General features: G+C 47.0%; 1 protein-coding gene across 3 annotated transcripts in view; it reads right to left on the bottom strand.

Annotated features, from left to right (window-relative positions):
• Positions 1 to 1,522: 1,522 nt before the first annotated feature.
• Positions 1,523 to 18,157, bottom strand: part of ZNF8 (zinc finger protein 8) — a 38,671-nt gene continuing 22,036 nt past the window's right edge. Inside the window, exons 1-4 of one of the 3 annotated variants that reach the window (XM_073888979.1) lie at positions 12,543 to 12,731; positions 7,864 to 7,990; positions 7,468 to 7,563; positions 1,523 to 5,697 (exon numbers count right to left, since the gene is read on the bottom strand). In XM_073888979.1, the coding sequence (XP_073745080.1) occupies positions 4,256 to 5,697; positions 7,468 to 7,563; positions 7,864 to 7,990; positions 12,543 to 12,608 (1,731 nt within the window). In that variant the 5' untranslated portion in view covers positions 12,609 to 12,731 and the 3' untranslated portion in view covers positions 1,523 to 4,255. Of the gene's footprint in view, positions 5,698 to 7,467; positions 7,564 to 7,863; positions 8,832 to 12,542 lie in introns of those variants that run through there. The other 2 variants (XM_073888980.1, XM_073888981.1) reach the window with 2 other exon arrangements.

Raw genomic sequence — 18,157 nt, 5'->3', positions numbered from 1 at the left:
GGGCCTCGCCGTCCCTCACACTCACAGAAGCCCTGAGGCCGGAACCGCAGACTCACCACAGCGCCGACCCCTCACAGAGCGGGGCGGCGCCGCCAGCCGCCGAGGTGCGCACACTCGCCGAAGGCACTTCCGGTCCGCACTTCCGCCGATGGCCCGAACGCTGAGTTCGGGACTTTATCTCCCAGAGGGCCCTGCCCGCTGCGCGCCCGGAACCGGCCGGGCGCAGGATGAAGGGTCTTCTGGGAAATGAAGTCCACAGGGCGACGGCGCGGGCACGGCGCCGTGGGAACGGGGCTGCTCTGCGCCGCGGGCGTGGGGGACCGGACGCATATCGACTCGCGTGGGCTATGTACACACACAGCGTCTTTTTCTTTTCGCACACACGTACATCCATACGTGTCTCTATAGTTTGGGGAATTTTCTCCCCCGAACCCTGTTCTCCTGTAACGTTTCAGCAGATGTCCTCGAAGAACCAGTACATTCTTCCGCCTACCCGAGAAACGACACTGAAACCCACGATTACCTACTCCGTAGGCTATATGCCCATTTCTCCCAATGACGTCGTACGTACCTCTTTGTTTTCATCTTTTATTCAAGCCCAAATAAAAAAACCACGCACTGCACTCCGCTGACTCCTGACGCGCAGGCTGGCCTTCTCGGCTCTTCTCACTAGTCAGTTGATCACAAGGGGAGATTTAAAAAAATCCTCTCTGCCACTTACCTTCGACCAGCTTTGTGTAAAACAACTTTCTAGAGATGAGGGGGATGTTCTGTGTGTAACCAGTGAGCAGTTGAAATGTGGTTGATGTGATGGAGGAAGTCAATTTTTATTTTATTATTTTTTAAAGATTTTATTTGATAGAGACCCAGTGAGAGAAGGAACACAGCAGGGGGAGTGGCAGAGGGAGAAGCAGGCTCCCCGTGGAGCAGGGAGCCCGATGTGGGGCTCGATCCCAGGACCCCGGGATCATGACCTGAGCCGAAGGCAGACGCTTAACGACTGAGCCACCCAGGCGCCCCTCAATTTTTATTTTAATTTTGGGTGAATTTAAAATTACATTTAAATAGCTACATGTGGTTAGTGACTACCAACGTTGGACAACTTAGAACATCTGGAAGATGTTCACCTTGGATCTCCTTACAAGAGACCTATAGGAGACTTCTTCAGACTGGATGCAGATTTCTTCCTAATTACCGTTTGCACAAACGACTTGAATATCTCTGAAGATGTACAAGGAGATACTGAATGGGCAACTTGGCTCACTCATGTGTGGGCTCTCATAATTTGGGCTGGATACAGGGAATTTAATAAAATAACTTGAAAATTTATGTGCTAAAATGTATGTGCTAGTTTATAGCTTGCAGAAAAATTCATGGAGTCAAAGCTATTTTACACTTAACTGGTTCCATTAACTCAATGCTCAGATATGTGTGCATTGGGTTAGTTTGTAGCTTAGTGTGGCTAAGAATTTAGTGTGTGTGTGTAGGTGCAACAGAAAATGAAGCCAATGATCAAACTTACTTTAATTTGCAACAGTTGAGATTTTTAATTTAAAATTTATTTTATGAACTGGTAATACTTTTACATGTTTCAAAGTTCTAAAAATATCAAAAGATATAGAGTGAAAATTATTCCTCATCCCTCTCCCCCCAGTTCTCCTCCCCAAGAGCAACTAGTATGCCTGGTTACTTTGTACCCTTAGGAGTGTGTGTGTTATGCGTGTATAAACCAATGTTTTTTTACACAAATAGAAACATACTTTACACACTGTTTTATACCTCTTCACTTAACAATTATCTTGGAGCTCTTTCCCATATTATTACATAAAGACAGTCCCCATTTTTTAAAGCTGTGTAGTTCTCCACTCCACCGTAAATCTCCAGCCAAGTTCCCCATGGTGGACATTGAGGTTGTTTACAAATTTTTACTTCTGAAAGCAATACCATAGTGAGACCATGTACAAACAGTCTACAACATACAAATAAATCTGTTGCATTCACTCCCAGCAACAGGTTTACTGAGACAAAGAGTTGTGTGTTTCAAATCTTGGATAGCAACTAATAAATCGTCCTTCACAGAGGCCGTATCCATTTATACTCCCCTTGGAAATGTGTAGGAAACCTTCCCCCCCCCCACCACCCTTTTGGATAAAAGTCAAGGCTGATAAAATGCTAGGTGGTCACACTGCTACAATCCTCCTGAAAGGTAATTTAAAAAGCTACATGAAATTGTCAGAGGAAGATGCTCAAAATATAGTAAGAAGCATGTATTACAAGAGAACTAGAAAGTTCCCATTTTCTAAACACAACAATACTATAAATATATTTGTGTGTGTGTATAACATCTAGTGTACACCATATGTATACATGTATATTTTTAAGAAAAATTACAGGAAAATTAACAAAATCTTAATGGTAGTGACCATCTCTAAATAGATGTATGAGGAATTAAATTTTACTTCTGTGCATTTTCCACATTTGCAGTAAAGAATTTACATTACTTTTATAAACTGATAAAACCATGTATTCTGTAGTTAATAGTAACCTCCCCTGAGGGGTTTATCTGACTGTTTCAAAATATCTATAAGGAAACGAGCAGGAATATTATGCCTAGAAAACATGACCTGAAATGAGAAAAAGAAAATTTATAAAGATCTCTGTTGTCTAGAGAGGAAGCCAAGTGATGAGCTTGTTCCCAGCTTACCCACTGAGGCCACTGTAACCTCAGCCCACCCAGGAAATACTGAGACTGTGGAAACAAGATCCTTCAGAAGCTGCCATTTTGGGGCTGAGGTGGAGGGAAAGGGGCAGCTGTAAGCCTGGCTTCTAGAGCTGTCTAGAACCATGAAGTTACCGCTGGGTGTCCAGAGGTAACTGCCCCCCAGAGGGCACTGATAGGTGGAACACTCCCAAATCTGCACCCCACAGGACAGGCAGGAGGAATGGTCAAAAGTGGGGCTTATCCATGTTTTACAATGTCCATGATAAAATGCTAAAATTTAGATCAAAAATAAGTAGATTCTCTTCATTTTCTCACACCAATTAGGATTGCTGCAAAATGGTCAAAAAAATTACTAGGAAACATTTGTGTATAAAACAGTTAATGATATCATTTGTTACAATCAAAGCTATAGGACTGTTAGTATAGCCCTCATCAATTTAGAATCTTTCTGGAAAAAGTTGGTTGTAGTGCTGGGTATGGTTTCTCTACCCTGGCATATTTGTGGCTAGATAATTCTTTGTTGAGGGGGCTGTCTTGGGCATTATAGGATGTTCAGCAGCATCCTCTACCCACTAGCTGCCAAGTGGCACCCCTCTGTTCTGCCTGTTATGACAACCAAAAATGTCTCTAAACATCACCAAATGTCTCCTGGAGGACAAATCTACCCCAACTGAGAACCTCTGGTTTAAACAACACTGACCGTTTCAAGGCAATGGCTTTCAGTAGAAGCTGTGACACTCCCAGGGAATGTAGTAGAATTTCACGGGAGCTTTTTTTGTCATTTGATCTGGACATGAATGTGGCTGACATGTGGGTGGGGGCCAAGTGTGCTCTAATGACTGTGAAGTGCAGAACAGGCCCCTGTGGACCATGTATGTATGTATGTAACAACCAGTTTGTAATGTATGAACTGACAGCCTAAGTCAACTTCACATATAAACACAAATTAACTCCTGCATGCTTAGAATTTTATACAGAATTTTCCAGAAATGCAGTGGTATTTTGTTTCGTTCAAAACTTTTGCAAGAGTTAGTCACCACTTAAGAAAATCACATCTCATACAGGAACGCCCCTCACAATACTTCCATGGCCAACACTATTTCCCATATATACCAGATGACAATAGCCAATGCCCCAGGTGTCCAGGCATAATGGCCCACACAGTCACATGGAGAGATACCACACCCACTTAGTACACATTACTTTACCATAAATTACTTTTGTTTTAATTATGCTTTACAAAAAGGGGCCATATATTGATTTTTTACAGTACACATGTGTGTAGGTTACATTACCTGTAAATTCATCTTGGAGTAATATAAGGAATAGCACAAAACACCTGTGGTTAACGGGGGGCACTGAGCTTGACAGATTTGAGAACCATCAATCTCAGGTATTTGGAAAGCACCATTTCCTTAAATCAGAGGTCACCTTAGGCATTTCTACCCCCAGTCCCCTTTTCCATGAATGCACTATGTGGACTTACCACATTTTTGTACCTGTGGTTCAAAAGTCATCTGTAGAGTTTCTTTCCTATGAGGATTCTCTTATGTCGAGTAACACAGAAGCACCCATGGAAGACTCTTCAACCCCAATAACGTGAACTGGGTTTTTCTCTTGCATGATTTCATGGATGTCAAACAGGGCAAGTGCCCGGCTCGCAGGCTGGCCTGCCTTTGTCCCGCCCCCAGGGTTCTCACTTGAGTGTGTATGCTGATGGCGGCCAAGGTGTGAGCTCCGGCCAAAGGACTGCTCAAGCCGTCGCCGGTTCCGTCCCTGGGGCTCCTCTCTGGTGTGAGTTATCTGGTGTCGGATGAGGTGCGAGCTCTGAATAAAACATTTCCCACAGTGATTACACTTAAAAGGCCTGTCGCTCCGGTGGGCTCTCTCATCTGGATTCAAAGGTGGGTCACAGCCGAGGGCTTCTGTCCATTCATGCTTTGTTAAAGCGGGTGTCTGCTCAAAGATTAGCCTCTGGCGGCACTCATAGGGCTTCTCCCCAGCATGCTTTCGCTGATGCTGGGCCAGAGAGGAGCTGTGCCTGAAGCCCTTCCCACAGTGGTTGCACTCATAGGGCCTCTCCTCTGTGTGCGTCCTCAGATGCAGGAACAGGCAAGTGGTCCGTGAGAAGGATTTCCCACACACGCTACAAGTGTATGGCTTCTCTCCAGTGTGTGTCCGCTTGTGCCGACCCAGGGATGAATTCTGGTTGAAGGCCCGCCCACAGTCCTGACATTCATAGGGTTTCTCTCCAGTGTGAATTCTCCGATGGACTGTAAGGTGTGTGCTATGGCAGAAAGACTTCCCACACTCGGCACATTTATAGGGCTTGTCTCCTGTGTGGATTCGCTCATGCTGAACCAGGGAGGAGTTCTGGCTGAAGGCTTTCCCACATTCTTTGCACATATAAGGTCTTTCTCCCGTGTGAATCCTCTTATGCACTGTGAGATGTGCGTTGTGGTTAAACGACTTCCCGCAGTCTGTACATTTGTAGGGCTTATCCTGTACCTGGCTTCGTGTGAGTTCCGTAATTGGAATGGCCTGACTAGAAGTTTTGCTACAGTCACTGCTGTCACATGGCTCTTTTCCTGAGGAGCCTGTCTGCTGACTGACTAAGCTTGAGTTACATTCTGAGTTTATAACCTGTGAGTCATAAGCACAGAGATAGTCTCTCCTAGAAATCTCCGGGAATGGATTTAGGTTTGAGCTCAGGACACCATTTTCCCCAAGTCTGAGACTTTCATAGCTTTTATCTTGAATTGGTGCTTCCTCGAGGCTTAATTCCAATTGCCTCAAATTATTCTGTTCCTTCTCAGGCAACTTCACCTGGCCCTTACATTCCCAGTCTTCCCCTAGTATGGTGGGACAGGGAGCATCCCTCAGGAAGCCTTCCCTTTCGGTGACACAGGATGTCTCCACCTCAGGAAGGCCAAGCTCCTTGGGCAGCGCTTGGCTTTGAGGTCCAGGCTCCCGGCCTAAAAGAATACCAAAGAGCTCTGAGGGAGTTGGTGGAAAAAACACAGAGAGGGTGACAGGCCCTCCCTTCCAGACTCCCTAGTGGCTGGGGAAGGGTAGGTGGATGTGATCCAGTCCCAACCAAGGAGACCTCAATGGATGAAATCTGGAGTTCTGATAAAAGGGGACAATGTGACTGGTACTATTCTTCCTACTTCCCTCTCCCTCTGCCTGAAGCACTGGACGTGATGGCCAGAGCTGCTGCATCCATGCCATAACCCAAGGAAAAGCCAGAAGAATCAGAACCACCAGCCCCGGCAACAATGGAATGCTGAGCCAGAGGCAGCAGTGGTTGCTTTGTGGAAAAAAAAAAAAAAAAAGCTTCTTTTTTTGAGCTGCTCTAGCCCAGTTTTCAGGTATTTACAGAGGAACACAATTCTTTTTGCTAAGAGAACAGATGGATGTGGAGAACAGGTTTACAGAATCTGGACATGAAAGAATAAAATGGAGAAGATGGAGGGCAAGTTCACACATTAGAAATGATCCTGTGGAGGGGCACCTGGCTGGCTCAGTCTGTAGAGCATGCAACTCTTGATCTCAAGGTTGTGAGTTCAAGCCCTACGTTGGGGGCAGAGATTACTTAAAAATAACATCTTAGGGGCCCCTGGGTGGCTCAGTTGGTTAAGCGTCTGCCTTCGGCTCAGGTCATGATCCCAGGGTCCTGGGATCGAGCCCCGCATCAGGCTCCCTGCTGAGCGGGGAGCCTGCTTCTCCCTCTCTCACTCCCCCTGCTTGTGTTCCCTCTCTCGCTGTGTCTCTCTCTGTCAAATAAATAAATAAAATCTTTTAAAAAAATTAAAAAAAAAATGCACCAAGAAAACTGCCAAAAGGGGCGCCTGGGTGGCTCAGTCGTTAAGCGTCTGCCTTTGGCTCAGGTCATGATCCCAGGGTCCTGGGATCGAGCCCCGCATTGGGCTCCCTGCTCCGCGGGAAGCCTGCTTCTCCCTCTCCCACTCCCCCTGCTTGTGTTCCCTCTCTCGCTGTGTCTCTGTCAAATGAATAAATAAAATCTTAAAAAAAAAAAAAAAATCTTAAAGAAAAAAAAAGAAAAAGAAATGATCCTGTGGAAAGGGCATGCTCAGACGGCTGTTGAGAGAGACCGTGAGGGAGGAAGGGGTGGGATTCTGACGACTGGAGAAGGGCAGATGGGGAGCATGGATGAGGAAAACAAGGCGTACAGAAGCAGCATGCAGACCTGTGCAGACAAGAGCTAACAGGGCAGGCCTGAGGCTGCCATCCTTAGAAAGGCCAGCTTTTGAGACTGGCCCTGGGAATTTGGATTTCAGGAGAGTTCCCACCACTCTAACTGATCAGAGTGGCTCACTGTGCCCAAACTGTGCCAACAATAGGGTTTATGGTGAATACCTGCTTTCTCCTGGGAGTCTAGAATCTTGGTCCATGTCAGGCACAGGGTGCCTACGGCCATCCCCCAGGGAAACCCCCTGGCCTGGAGCCTCTAACAAGTTTCCCTGGTAGCTAAGATTTCTCAAAGGTTGTCACAACTCATGGCTGGGGGGACTAAGCATGTCCCATGTGACTCTGCTGGGAGAGACCTCTGGAGTCTTGGCTGGCTTCTGGACTTCACCCCTTCAGCATTTTCTTCTTGCTAACTTTCCTCTATATTCTTTCACTGGATCTTTGGGTGGTCTTGGGGACCCTGACACACCCCTCTTTCCAAGCAGCACATCTGCAGTCACCTGTTGGGCTGCTCCCATTAGGCAGCATCTCACCTGGACAGTAGCCCTGGGCAATTCCTCTCTCTGCTGCCCATAGCTCAGCCCCTTGCTCCAGCTGGGAGATGACTTCAGGTTTTGGAAGCTCAGGCCCTGGAAAAAGGGAAAGACACAGGATGTGTGGATCTGCTACAGAGAGAAAGAACCAGCTTAGGATCCAGCCCTAGACTCCTGATAGGGCATGAGGGCATCTCACAATAAGGTGAAAACTTTGCATTGGGACAGAAAAGGGCAGAAACCCCCCTGCCCATTTGTTCCACAGGGAATGAGAATGCAAGATCTCTAATCCCCAGCCCAAGGTCAAGTCCTCATACCAGAGGCCCTATGACCTATAACCCATGAATAATAAGTCACTGCAGGAATCTGATCATCAGCTGGGGAAGCAGGCCTTACCCACAGACAGCAGATGCCCAAAGGTCTCCAGCATCACGTCACGATACAGGGTTCTCTGGGCAGGGCCCAGCTGCCCCCACTCTTCCTGGGTGAAGTCCACCGCCACATCCCGGAAGGTCACCGGCTCCTGAAACACCACACACACTCTTGAACAGCTCAACTGTGTCCATCAGTGCTCCCAGGAAGAGGAGGAGGAATGGGGATGCAGAGGACAGGCAGGCCAGTGTCCTGAGAGAGTGCGTGTTCTGAGTAATGTGAGTCAGGGCTCACTGGAGGCAGGTGCAAGTAGCCAAGCAAGATCAAAGCTAACCACAGCTGATCTACAACTGATCTCAGACAGGTGCAGGCGCAGAGACTGCTGACTTGCTTATGGGTGGGCTAAAGAAATGGCTACTGGTTTAAGCCACTAAGTTTTGGGATAGTTACCCAGTAACATCTAACTGTTACTTTGAATGAATCCTCTGATTCATTCCAAGCAAGGCTCATTATCCTCCCTGAAAAGAGGGGTTTACAGTTGGAGTCAGAAACTCACCTACCTTTAGGGACCAGGCAGGCTCATCAGTGAGTGAAATGGGCTATTTTAAGAGCCTACAAGAGTACTTAATCTGTGAGAGGTGACACTGAAGGTGACGGGTAACATGTGCACTGTTTGAAGGGGCAGCTGGGACTCAGAACCAACTGATCATGGGGAAATGCAGGGCTCATATGGTCAGAATTGCCAATCTGTAGTGAGTAGCTAAAAATTTGGTCAAATTTTTAAATGAACACTTTAAGTTGATGCAATGTATTTAAAACATGTCCCACAGGGGCGCCTGGGTGGCTCAGTCGTTAGGTATCTGCCTTCGGCTCAGGTCATGATCCCAGGGTCCTGGGATTGAGCCCCACATCAGGCTCCCTGCTCCACGGGAAGCCTGCTTCTCCCTCTCCCACTCCCCCTGCTTGTGTTCCCTCTCTCGCCGTGTCTCTTTCTGTCAAATAAATAAATAAAATCTTTAAAAAATAAAAATAATAAATAATAAAACATGTCCCACAAATCAAACCCTTCTGTGGGCTGGGTGTGGCCGCTGTCAAAAGCTAGGTATTTCTGGATCCAAGTTTTGACTCTGCCACTTCCTCCTCAAGACGTATACGCAGGTACCCACTTCTACTTCCTTGTTTCCATGTCTACAAAGAATCACTCCTTGGGGGCTGTGATGGGGAATAAGCAGCTGTAAAACACTTTCTACAGGACAACATGCAAAAGAATAAAGTCGGTCCCCTACCTCACAGCATATAAAAAGTTAATTCAAAATGGATAAAAGACAAAATATAAGAGCTAGGACTATTAAACTCTTAGAAAAAAACGCAGTGATAAATCTTCACAATCTTGGATTGGCAAACGATTCTTAGATATGAGAGCAAAAGCACAAGCAATGAAATAAAAAATAAGTAAGTTGGACTTCATCAAAATTAAAAAGTTTTGTGCTCCAAAGGACACTATCAAGAAAGTGGGGGAAAAAAAAAAAGTGAAAAGCCATCCACATGCTGGGAAATAACAATAGCAAATCACACATCTGGTAAATGACTTGTATCCAGATACTATACCTCCTACAACTCAATAACAACAACAATCCAAGCAAGGCTCATTATCCTCCCTGAAAAGAGGGGTTTACAGTTGGAGTCAGAAACTCCAAAGGGAGTTTGGGGCAAAGGATCTAGACAGGTATTTCTTCAAAGAAAATATAAAATATACAAATACTGAATAAACACATGAAAAGATGCTCAGCATCATTAGCCACCAGGGAAATGCAAATCAAAATCACCTACTAAATACCTCAATTATAAAAGGGTATTTTAAGAAAAACACAAGTATATTTTAAAATATTAAAGAAATTATAGTATACATGGCATATGGCTGACAAAAATTGTGCAGGAAGCACGAAGAACCCTTTGGTTGGGAACAGAGGTCTCTGTTCCTGTCCCCATGTCATCACCTCCCAGTCAGAAGGTCCTCCTGCCTCCCCCACTCTGCATGGGTTGTCAGTGGCAGCCCAGGCACCAGGTCCACTGAGTACTGGTCTGTCCAGGCCATAAGACCTCTCAGTAGCAGCACATGAATCCTTCATGTCTCCCCCTGAAATTCTAGCAGGAGCCCATTCCTTGTCCTTCTAAGGGGAGAGTGGAGGGAGACTTAACTATAGAAGACAAAAGGCAATGTGACCACTAAAGCAAGATGCCATGCTGCCGGCCTTGACAAAGGGCCACTGCCATTAGCCAAGGAATACAAGATCTACAGCTGTAATAGAAAAGACAAGAAAACCGATTCTCCCCTAGATTCTCCACAGGAAGAGTGGCTCTGCCCACATCTTGATTTCAGCCCAGTGAAAATGATTTCAGACTTCTTACCCCCAGAACTTTAAGAATAAATGTGCACTGCTTTAAGCCACCAAATCTGCGGTGCTCTGTTATAGCAGCCCCAGGAAGCTTACACTGGACCCCAAAGCCCTCTACTTCCTTGCCTTGTGTGCAAGGCCAAGGCTGCCTTGGCCAGCCTCCAAGACAGCTCCCAATGATCCCCAGCCCTTATGTAGTTGTATAGTCCCCTCCTATTATGTGCATGTTTGACCTGTGTAACCAACAGGATATTGTGCAAATGACAGTGTGTAAATCCTGACCCCGGAGCACAGAAGGCATTGGGGCTTCTACCTTGTCCTCTCCTGGATCACTCACTTTTTGGGAAGCCAGATGCCAAGTTGTGAGGACAGCCAAGCAGCTCCACAGAGAGGCCCACATGGGAAGGAACTACTAACTGCCATGTGAGTGAGCCATCTTTGGAGATGGATCCTCTAGCCCTAGTCAAGTCCCAGATGACAACAGTCCAGACTGACATCTTAATCATAACCTCATGCGCCCAGGCCAGAACCACCAGCTAAATCATTTGAGGATTTCTATCATCAGAAACTGAAGTAATATTTATTGTTGTTTTGGACCACTTAGTTTTAGGTTATTTGTTACACAGCAACAGATAACTAATACACTTTCTCTTACTGCTAACAAAGATTTTCTCCTCTGAACCTTCTTCTCAACTAGGTCTTGATCTCTGGGCTTCTGTGTCCGTTTTGCATCACCCAGATTCATAAAGGGTTGGTTTAGTCAGAATCCCCACCCATCATATCTGATCACTCTCCATAACTTTTCAAAGTCCTCATCCCCTACAATCCTCCAGGCAATATCTGATCACTTGGCCTGCTTCGACAAGAATCCTGTTAGAGGGGTGCCTCAGTCGTTAAACGTCTGCCTTTGGCTGGGGTCATGATCCCGGGCTCCCTGCTTCTCCCTCTCCCACTCCCCCTGCTTGTATTCCCTCTCTTGCTGTGTCTCTCTCTGTCAAATAAATAAATAAAATCTTAAGAAAAAAAAAAAAAGAATCCTGTTAGGTCACGGGGCGCCTGGGTGGCTCAGTCAGTTAAGCATCTTACTCTTGGTTTCAGCCCAGGTCATGATCTAAGGGTCATGAGATCAAGCCCCACATTGGGCTCCGTGCTCAGCGCAGAGTCTGCTGGAGATTCTCTCCCCAACCCCCGCCCCGCTCATGCGCTCTCTAAAATAAATAAAATCTTAAAAATAATAATAACAGTAACAATAACAATAATAATAAAGTATCCTGTTAGGTCAGTTTAGCAAGAATTACACCCACCCCTGACCCCAGGTATAAATTCCCACCTTTACTTGTATTTGGAAGTTTCTTTCTCCCATTCCAAAAGTTTCTGAATAAAATCTCTTTTGATTGCTTTAATTACTATCCAGCTGTTTTACTTTGACAATGCTCATTCCCTGTCACACCCCAACCACAGCAAAAGCAAAATAAAGGGTGATTGCACTATTAATGCGCATCTGAAAACATGCAAATCTAAGGTTATCAATAGTCTCATTTGGCATGATAAATCTGAAATAATGCAAATCCTTGTAAACAACAACAAGACAGTAAGTGCAGAATTTCAAAGATGTGGCAATTCAGGAATTATGAATTATTTTTGGTTTCTGCCACGTGGAGACAGCACTTTGTGGGGAACACAGGCAGCGGCCACTTTGTCTAGAAATGCGGGAGCTTTGAATCAGGCACCTTCCCAGATGACCTTGCAAGCACGGACCGCCCGGTGCTGCAGTTCACCCACAGCCGCCGCGGGGAATGTGGGGGGGGGGGGCCCGGTAGCCGCTCCCGCCCCACTAATGCGGTGCGTGGTGACCTGTCCTTACCCTCAGAGGCTGGGCCAGGGGCCTCGCGGAGCAGGGCTCTCGGTGGCTGGTCTGTTCGGTTAATACCTGCCATCTCGGCGCCCCACTGACACCAGTTACTATTACCCGTCACGCAGCAGTTGGCCTCCGGGGCGCGGGGAAGGCTACGCGACCGAGCCGCGCCAGCCCTGTCCTAGGGAACGAGCCTAAGGCCAGGCCCAGAACCGGGAAGGAGGAGAACCGGCGGAGCATGCGCACTCGGGGAGCGGATGGCCGGGTTCGAGTCCCAGCTCCACCCTCACCAGTGGGGCAGGCAGCGCGCCCCGACCTGTGCCTCCGTTTTCTCCCGTGTAAAGAGCGATAAGGCCCGGGCCCCGCTCAGCGTGCGCTGCGAGGGTTAAAGGGTCGACACCTGCGGGAGACGCTCGGCCCGCTGCCATCCTTGTTATTATTATTATTGTTACCTGAAGCCATTCCGCTGGCAGCCCCGTAGTCATCGCCAGTGCTGTCGCTTCCTCTTCGGGGTTCATCCAGGACCGAAAGGTCGAGAAGAGGAGCCCGAAGCGCCCGTAAACCCGAGAGCAGCCCCGGCCTCAGGGACCACTCCACTCGCCGCCCGCCGGACAATGGCGGCCGCACTGGTGACGCTGCGACTACAACTCCCAGAAGACAGTGCGGCGCGCCGCAGCGCCCGACCAATGGAAGCCTTGGCTCGTCGAGCCTCCCACCAATGGGAGCCTTGTGGCTTCAGGTCAATGGGACCGGCCGGCCGTGGGGCCTCCGGCCACTGGGGGTGCTCCTGCCACAGACCCCGGCGAGGCGGTGCCGGGCGCGGGGGCCCGGCGGGGGGCGGCGGGTGGTGACTCCGGGCGGCGGCGCACGCCGCGGTGCCGGGCAGCTGGGCGTCTCCGTGCCCGGGGGCGGGGGGGCGCGCACGGGGCGCGCACGGGCCGCGAAGGAACCCGGCTCACGGGGCTCGCCCTCCCAGCCTCGCCGTTGGGGGTTCGCGTCTGCGCGGGGCCGCGGCCCGCAGTCGGCCCTTGCGGCCGCTCGGGAAGCTGCCCCTCTGTCCACGCTGGAATGGGGAGCCCTGCTTCGAAACCGGCGCCCGAGCGCCCTAGCTGGCAATGCCTTACTCTGCAGTGTCCTGCCGTTGTACGTAGAACCTATTCTTTTCTTTCTTTCTTTGTTTTTTAAGATTTTAGTTTTTGACAGAGAGACACAGCGAGAGAGGGAACACAAGCAGGGGGAGCGGGAGAGGGAGAAGCGGGCTTCCCGCAGAGCAGGGAGCCCGACGCGGGGCTCGATCCCAGGACCCCGGGACCATGACCTGAGCCGAAGGCAGACGCTCAACGACTGAGCCACCCAGGCGCCCCTTTCCTCGTGGTTTTAATGGTGCTGAATCTTCAGTGCGTGATGTTTCCCTGTTGTTTTAATTTTGAATTTTCTACTTCTCGTAGTTTTGTTTTCTCCTTGATTATATTATAGGGGGTTTGTCTCTTGCAGTAGTTCTCAAAGTGTGGGCGAGGGACACCTGGAGTTTCCTGAGCCCCTTCCTCTGAGCTGGTGAGTTCAAAACTAAGTGCATAATAATAGCTTTCCCTCCCCACTTCCATTCTCTCACAAACGGACGTTAGAGTTTTCTGGAGGCTTCTGGATGAGTAATATTGCAACAGATTGAAAAGTGTTAACGATAAAACGGTTAAAAACAGATTTTATTCATATACTGCTGACAATAGGGGAAGGCACTGGGCTCCATTTGCATTTGTGCAGAGGGGATTGGACCTTTTAAAGATAATGAGAGAATTAGAAGAGGGAGAGAGCAGGGCTCATGTGGAAAATTATAAAGTGTTGGTCAGTGTAAATATGTTGAAGTCAGCCGTGGCGTGGCACCAGCTGGTCATTACCAAAGTTAGGATTCTATGTTCCTACAGAGACTGGAGACAGCAGCCCTCTCCTTCCTGCTCATACTATTTCAAAGGAATGGCTTTTAGGTGATTGAGAAAAATCCTTCCGAGTTGTAGGATATACACAGACATCTCTTTTAAGCTCTTTTTAGTAAATGCAGTAAGAAAGGGAGGTAGGAGCCTCTCCTTGGGTGTTGGCTAGAACAAACAGCAATTTCTCCTGGCAGCATTTCTCAGGGAGGCATTAGGCAGGCATTTGAATGGGAGGCTGGTGTCTTTGTTGGGACACAGCATTATGCTGCTAGAAGCCTTGTTAGAGTTTGGTTGTCTCTTAATGTAGAGGTTTGGACTGAGTTCTCCAGTGCTGAGTTCTGCAGTTCTCAAGGGCACAAGTAGCTTTGGAAACCAGCTGCTTTCCATCAAGCCAGACATTAAAAGGATTTGCACAAATATAATGCAGTGCTTACTCTTTTCACTAATATTTATTTGTTTTGGAAAATGTAGTTATTTTCCATAAAGTAGGGTTTTGGTGTTTTTTTTTTTTTTAAACAAAACAAAATGTTGTATTCATTTGTTAGGGCTGCCATAACAAAGTACCACGAACTGGGTGACTTAAAGAACAGAAATTCATTGTCTCAGTTATGGAGATTAGAAGTCCGAGATCAAGGTTTTTACATGGTTTGCTTGTTCAGAGGGCCTGAGAGAGAGACTGCTCTATTCCTCTTTTCTCAGCTTCTGGTGGTTTCCTGGCACTCTTTGGCATCCCTTGGCCTGTAGATCTCTGCCTTCATCTTCACCTGACTTCTCCTCTTTTTATAAAGAAACCAGTCATTTTGGAGCAGGGTTCACCATAGTGACCTCAGTTTAACTTAATTACCTCTATAGAGACCCTATCTCAAAATAAGGTCACATTCTGAGATATGGGGTTAGAACTTAAATATAGGAATTTCCAGGGGACACAATTCAGCCTATAACATATGTTAACATATAATGGATTTATTTTTATTTCTTAAATGGATTTATTTTTTAAAAATTAAATTTTTTTGTTTTAATTCTTAATATGACAAATATTGATAGATAGAACCTCCATAAACAAAAACTGTTTGGGGGGCGCCTGGGTGGCTCAGTCCGTTAAGCATCTTGCCTTCGGCTCAGGTCATGGTCCCACAGTCCTGGGATGGAGCCCTGCATCAGGCTCCCTGCTCAGTGAGGAACCTGCTTCTCCCTCTCTCGCTCCCCCTGCTTGTGCTCTCTCTCTCTGTCAAATAAATAAAATCTTTAAAAAAAAGAATCCCAGCTGAGCTCACAGTTGGCAGCCAGCATCAACTGCCAGTTTGTCAGTGCGTCATCTTCGTTCTGAGCCTTCAAATGAATCCAGCTCCCGTTGTACCTACCTGACACTGCACTCAAGGCCGTAAGTGAGAACCACCCAGTTGATCCCAACCAACTTATGGAACGGTGAGAAATTAAAGAAAGCATTGTTTTAAACTACTGTTTGGGACGTTTGTTATGTAGTATTAGAAAAGTGAATCTGTGGCTTGTGGATTTTTCTCTCCTAAAAATCTCTCCTGCTCCTTCCTGCCTATTTCCATCCCAAGGGCATTAGTTCAGGCTCTCATCATTGTTTTTAAAAATGTAAAAAGTTTTTTTTTTAACAAGTAATACATTCTCATGGCTTGAAATTCAGAAGGTACAATTGGGTATCTGGTGAGATCTTCCTCTGTCCCTTGACTCCTACCACCAACTTCCCTCCTCCTTAGCAACTACTCTTTTTAGTTTCTTGGAGATCTTTCTGTAGATATATTATGCATTGACAAGTAAATATGTATAAATATTTTTTCACTCTTTTACACACGTGGTGGGCTACCACATATTCAATTTTTCCTTTTATTCGTTTAACAATAAAATCTTTCCATACAAGCATGTAAGGCCCTTCCTTATTATTTTTAACAACTTTATTGAGATATTAGTCTCATTTCATCCATTTAAAGTGGGGTCCAGTTGGAGCACAGGGAATTTCTGGGGCCGAAAAAATGACTTTCAACTTAAGAACCTTTGTGGAATGGAGGAGGGTGTCTGTAGAGAACCACAGAAGAAATAGCTCATGACAGGGGCGCCTGGGTGGCTCAGTCGTTAAGTGTCTGCCTTCGGCTCAGGTCATGATCCCAGGGTCCTGGGATCGAGCCCCGCGTCGGGCTCCCTGCTCCGCGGGAAGCCTGCTTCTCCCTCTGCCCCTCCCCTTCCCACTTGTGCTCGCTCTCATATAAGTAAAATCTCTAAAAAAAAAAAGATAATAGCCCTGGTAGACAGATCCAGAAGACCTCGTGGATGAATAATGGGGACTCTGGATGGAGAAAGAGGGACAGAGAGAGAAGCTAATGATCAAGGCACCCACTGAGGAAAGTTTTCTAACGTGAGAAACTTGTCAGGACGCAGAAAGCTCACCAAGCTCTTGACAGGAGTAATGTATTAAACTGTTTGAAAACCGGGGCGGCTGGGTGGCTCAGTCATTGGACGTCTGCCTTCCGCTCAGGTCATGATCCCAGGGTCCTGGGATCGAGCCCCGCGTCGGACTCCCTGCTCCGCGGGAAGCCTGCTTCTCCCTCTCCCACTCCCCCTGCTTGTGTTCCCGCTCTCGCTCTCTCGCTCTCTGTCAAATAAATAAACTGTTTGAAAACCTAGTTAGTCACACGTGTGTGTTTTATGTGTGTGAATATAACTGTTGTGACCGTTATGTCAAGCTTGTTAATCATCATTTCACAGTGAATCACTTATCTACTTAAACAGCCAATTTTTTTTTTCTGAGAGAGAGATATTAAAGTTTCCGAAATGACTAGATTTATCCATCTTCCTGGTATTTCTACCATTTTTTTTCAGTTGAACTATTTCTAAAGATTCATGGTCATTTAAAAATCTTTGTATACTTTAACTTTTACGAACATAAGTTACCCCCTGCAGAACAGGTTACTGAATCAAGTGGTCTGAAACCCTGTTGTGCTCTTCATATATCGCAGTCTTTCCAGAAACTATACCCCTCGACACTTCTCCGTCAGGCATCTTCTCACCAACCCCTGGTATATGGGCTTACAATTTTTTAAAGAATCCTTGCAAGGCCAGTGGGCACGGAACAGTGACTAGTCTTTTAAGTTTGCATTTTCCTAGGTTAGATCTATGTACCTACTGCGAGGCTATGTTTGAATCCTTTCTTCTAAGCACTTTGGATTGTCTCAGCTTTACTTTACCAGCTAATTTCAGACCATTTGCTTACCTTACCATATGGTCATTATATGTTAGTTCATCCAGGGTTTATTGGGTGCCCTCTCTGCTCTGGACTCTCTGGAGCCCTCTGGGCCCTATGCCTGGCAGCTAGAAACAGCTCCCTTGTCCTCACATTTCAGGGGAGAAAGATGCTGGGTTTCTATGAGCATCTTCCTAGGGAGCTTAGCACAGCTGTGGCCAAACACCAGGAAGACTGCTGGGGAAGGCAACCCCGTCAGAGCAGAGCATTTCCAAGGTCAGGATACAGACCTACGAGCGAAAGGTCCTGTTGTGAAACAGCCAGATGTAGAATCCTCAAATTTGGACTGATGCACAAGCTATTTTCTACCTAGGATGGCTAGATGTGTGGCCTCAATGTGTAGTAGGCAAAGGGTATTCCATTGCCACTCTCTCTGAGGGCAGCAATGTGGGAACGGTTTCTACATGTGCAGGAGACACAGAAGCCACCATCAAGCTATTACATCTTCTCCAACTGGAAGGCTTCTTTCCACATGTTCCGTGGCCCTGAGAACACAGTTGGGCATGGCTCTTTGTTTTGAAGTGATGCTTCATTTTCCCCTCCAGAGATCCTAGTTCCAGCCTAGACTTGACCACCAACTCAGTCTGTGTCCCTGAGTCCCCTCACAGGATGACTGCTTGATTCCCATCCCCTGAGAGAGTAAGATTAACACCTCCTGTGTCAACCTCTTTGGCAGTAGCAGATTGGTCCCAGCCTGCACAGTCGGAAATGGGACCTGCAGAACATCTATCATCTCAGGGGAGGAGACTGAGGGACAGAGAGGTGGGCATAAGTGCCCCCCCAGGTCACACAGCACATTCATGAAGGAAAACTCACTGAATATGACTGAGTCTTTTTTTTTTTTTTTTTAAGATTTTATTTATTTGACAGAGAG

Source organism: Callorhinus ursinus, unplaced genomic scaffold, assembly GCF_003265705.2.
Source record: "Callorhinus ursinus isolate GAN/ISIS: 27379988/994484 unplaced genomic scaffold, GSC_fseal_2.0 scaffold100, whole genome shotgun sequence".
In the NCBI taxonomy this organism is placed as follows: domain Eukaryota; kingdom Metazoa; phylum Chordata; class Mammalia; order Carnivora; family Otariidae; genus Callorhinus; species Callorhinus ursinus.
Note: the sequence above shows the minus strand (reverse complement) of the source record. Positions and strands in the feature narration are given on the sequence as shown.